Source organism: Malus domestica, chromosome 16 (assembly GCF_042453785.1).
Source record: "Malus domestica chromosome 16, GDT2T_hap1".
NCBI lineage: Eukaryota > Viridiplantae > Streptophyta > Magnoliopsida > Rosales > Rosaceae > Malus > Malus domestica.
In genome coordinates this window covers 23408105-23412236 of record NC_091676.1, presented here as the reverse complement: position 1 = coordinate 23412236, position 4132 = coordinate 23408105, and the positions used below count along the sequence as shown (strand labels likewise).

General features: G+C 38.7%; 1 protein-coding gene across 1 annotated transcript; it reads left to right on the top strand.

Moving 5' to 3' along the window:
- The first annotated feature begins 980 nt into the window (after positions 1–980).
- Positions 981–1463, top strand: LOC139193071 (uncharacterized). The gene is made up of 2 exons (XM_070816028.1): positions 981–1266; positions 1330–1463. The coding sequence occupies exons 1-2, from the start codon at positions 981–983 to the stop codon at positions 1461–1463; spliced, it is 420 nt and encodes a 139-aa protein (XP_070672129.1).
- Positions 1464–4132: the final 2669 nt, after the last annotated feature.

Sequence of the window (4132 nt, the reverse complement as noted above, 5' to 3'; positions counted from 1 at the left end):
GGATGTTGCTACTTCAAGAGTTCGACATAGAGATTCGTGACAAGAAGGGAAGTGAGAACGTAGTGGCTGACCACTTGAGCCGAATGGTGCATAATGAGGAGGCTTTGCCGATTTTGGAGACATTCCCCGATGAACAATTGATGTCCATAAAGGTTAGTGAGCCTTGGTATGCTGATTTGGTGAACTTTTTGGTGACAAAACGAATTCCAAGCACTTACACTAGGCACCAACGTGATAAACTTAGGCATGATGCACGGTTTTATGTTTGGGATGATCCATATTTGTGGAAATTTTGCCCGGATCAAATTGTTCGTCGTTGTGTGCTTGATTCTGAATTTCGTTCAATTTTAAGTTTTTGTCACACATATGCATGTGGTGGGCACTTTGGCACACAAAGAACTGCCCTTAAGGTATTACAATGTGGATTTTATTGGCCTAGTATTTTTAAGGATGCTAGAACTTTTTGCTTAACATGTGATAAATGCCAACGAATGGGTAACATTGGTGCTAGGGACCAAATGCCGCAGGTTTCTATACTAAATGTTGAAATTTTCGATGTTTGGGGTATTGATTTCATGGGTCCCTTTCCTTCTTCGTATGGTTTTATATATATTTTGCTTGCGGTTGATTATGTGTCAAAGTGGGTGGAAGCAAAGACCACCCGGACTAATGATTCTAAAGTGGTTGCAGATTTTATTAGAACTAACATTTTTGCAAGGTTTGGCATGCCACGAGTGATCATTAGTGATGGAGGGTCACACTTTTGCAACCGGACCATTGAGGCGTTATTGAGGAAATACAATGTCAATCATAAGGTTTCTACACCTTATCATCCTCAAACTAATGGCCAAGCCGAGGTTTCCAACCGTGAGATCAAGCAAATCCTAGAAAAGACCGTTGGGCCAACAAGGAAGGATTGGAGTTTACGGTTAGATGATGCACTTTGGGCGTATCGTACGGCGTACGAGACACCCATTGGAATGTCCCCCTTTCGGCTTGTCTATGGCAAACCGTGCCATCTCCCCGTTGAGTTGGAGCACAAAGCTCATTGGGCCGTCAAGAAGTTTAACATGAACCTCGATGAAGCGGGAAGTCACCGGAAGTTCCAATTGAATGAGCTTGATGAGATACGGCACAAGGCATACGAGAACGCATGCATTTACAAGGAAAAGACCAAGGCGTTCCATGATAAGATGATTAGAGGCAAAACATTCGCAATTGGGCAGAAAGTGCTATTGTTCAATTCCCGTTTACGTTTGTTTCCCGGTAAGTTACGTTCCAAGTGGATTGGACCTTTTGTTATTACTAATGTTTTTGTTCATGGTGCAGTCCAAATCCAAAGCTTGAAAACGGGACACGAATTCAAGGTGAACGGGCATCGTTTGAAGCTGTACTACGAGAACTTTGAGGAGCATACCGTGGATGACATTCCCTTGCATGCCGTGGACTCCATTGAGGAGTGAATGGGTTCTTCGTCCGGCTGTACGACGTTAAAGCAAGCGCTACTTGGGAGGCAACCCATGCATGTAACAAAGGAAAACCTAGAGAACAGTCCAAATTCCAGATTTGCGTTCCTAAACCCTTCTCTTTGTTGTTGTTTTCATTTATGCCATGTTAAATTGCTTAGTTGCTATTTTGTTTGTTTGTTTGTTATTTGTGTTAGTCTATGCTTGAAACATTGAGGACAATGTTTGATTTAAGTGTGGGGGGGTAACCAAAGTGTTTTGATGCAAATTCGTGGGATTTTATCACCCTTAACTTAAAGACTTGTTCCTTGCTTTTTTTTTAAGTGTTTTTAAGTTGTTTTGATGTGTTTTAGTGTGTTTTGAAGTAAAAATCCGAAAATCACATAAAAATTTGAAAAATTTGTTTTAAAAACCCAAAAAGGGTTGTTTTTGTGTGTTTGTTTGCGTCTTAGGATACCTTCCAACACAATATTGAGGATTCGGTTTGTAATTGCATAACTGTTGAAGTAAGTTACAAACATGGATGAAAGTTTGACATGCTCTTTGGTTTATGCTTAGTTGTAATTATAGTTCATGAATTCACATGTAGTCAAAAGAAAAATTAGTTTTTGTAACATGCTTGAAGGAAGAAACTCAAACTAACGCTACAATCCTGAGAGACTTGAGCTTTTAACGTTCTTTGGAGAGTTAATAATCTGTGCATTTGTTGTCTTCTAAAGTCGTTGCATGATCTCATTATTCTTTGATTGGTTACTACTTAGAAGGCGTTTTATCATGTAGTTCCAAATGCTAGAACTCATGCCCATTTCATTCAAAGCATGCTATTGATCTGCATAACACATATTCAAGATGAAGTTGTGTAGTGACCACCACCAAAGCCAAATTGTCGTGTATCCTATTTCATTATGTGTTTAAGTTTAACTCCATTGAACCTTGTTTAGCCTTTTCTTTGTTAACCCACATCATCCTCACCTAGCCTAGATTAGGACTATCCATACCCTCGTTCTTAAAGTATAGTAAGCATGATTCAAATTGAATTCCTTTTGATTAATGTGGGCAGAAAATAAGTGTGGGGGAAGTGTTTATCATGTGAGTTTGTGTGCCATAGGCACGAGTAAAAAAAAAAAAAAAAAAAAAAAAAAAAGAGTTCCAAAATATTGTTTGTTGAAATAAGGGTCCAAAACAATGAATTCGGCCCTAAGAAGTTGTTTAAATCTTCCCCTTGTGTTTTAAAGTTAATTTCTGCAATCTAAGTGAATTCTAAGTCTCAATTTTACTACTTTGCTTACTAATGCTTGAAGAACGTTTGTTTTCCCTATCCTTTCTTTGTTAACCATTCCCCAAGCCCCGTTACAACCCTTAACTTCTATCTTGAGTGTTATGTATTTCAATATGTGGAGTTTGGGATTGGTTTGAGCATATGGTGTCCCTGGTTCTCGCATCTAAGTAGTAGCGTTCCATTCATGAGATCATATCTATAAATGCTTAATCATTCCAGAAAAGTGCTTCTTTTATAACATGTGTGAGTGTTCGTTTCCATGTTTACATCAATCTTCTCACATATACTTAGTATAGGGAGTGTATTTAGAAAATCTGTGTGAAAATAAGAGTGTATCCAGTAAGGAATTGAGTGGATTCTCTAAGGCATGTTACTACGTCCATAATGTTGTTTTAAACGATTAAATGTGAGCTAGTGAATGGTAACTATGATTAAGTATATGCTCAAGAGTAGGGATGACTAAAATTTGTGGGAATAATGATCTTTGGCATGTTATGTATCGTTGGAAATCCCTGTAGCAAATGTTGGAAGGTTAGGTTATGTTTTGTTTGTTTTATTTTGCTCGAGGACTAGCAAAAGCTAAGTGTGGGGGAATTTGATAGACGCATATTTATGCGACTTAGTTAACTAGTTTTCTTGCATTTACGTTATTAGTTCTTAGTTATTTTAGTACTTTAAGCCATTTTCGTGTGTTTGTAGGTCCAAAGGGTTAAGGTAGCAAGAAAGTGCATTTTGGTGCATTTTGGAGCAGTTTTGAGCTTGGAATGGATTACTTATGATATGAGCAAGATGGATGGACGAATTTGAAGAAAAAAGAGGCTAGGAACATGCTAAAAATCTGGTGAAACAAATACAAGTTGCAAGAAGGGATAAATTTCTAGAAGGATTGGCCAAAACTTCACTCAAAACCATGCATACCCCATAAAATTCATCAATGCCGTGGCCTTCCCTTTGTTTTACTTCCACCAGATTTTTTAGTGATGATGCAATGCCTATCTCACTATGACATTTGAGTGGATGATGTAATGCTTAACTCACCATGACATTTGAGTGGATGATGCAATGCTTAACTCACCATGACATGTGAGTGGATGACTCAAAACCTACCCTCACCAACAATTCTCCACCTTGCCATGCCTTACCTACTTCATTCCACCAGATTTTTGCATTAAACATGTCCATCCTCTTCCTATAAATACCATGGCAGCAACCTCATTCAAATCATCCAGAAATTAACCATTCTCCAAGCCTTTCCTTGCCTCTCCTACATATCTAAACCCCTTCCCATCCATTCCTCCAAATAACCAACCCTTCAACATCATTCCAACCTTGTTGTGGCGGCAAGGAGAAGGAGAAAAGTCCTTGGACGCGCTTGCTATCCAACATG

Coding starts and splice junctions, on each gene's coding strand:
- LOC139193071 (XM_070816028.1), top strand. CDS start 981: ATGTCCCCCTTTCGGCTTGTCTATGGCAAACCGTGCCATCTCCCCGTT. Junction 1,267..1,329: donor CCGTTTACGTTTGTTTCCCG/GTAAGTTACGTT, acceptor TTCATGGTGCAG/TCCAAATCCAAAGCTTGAAA.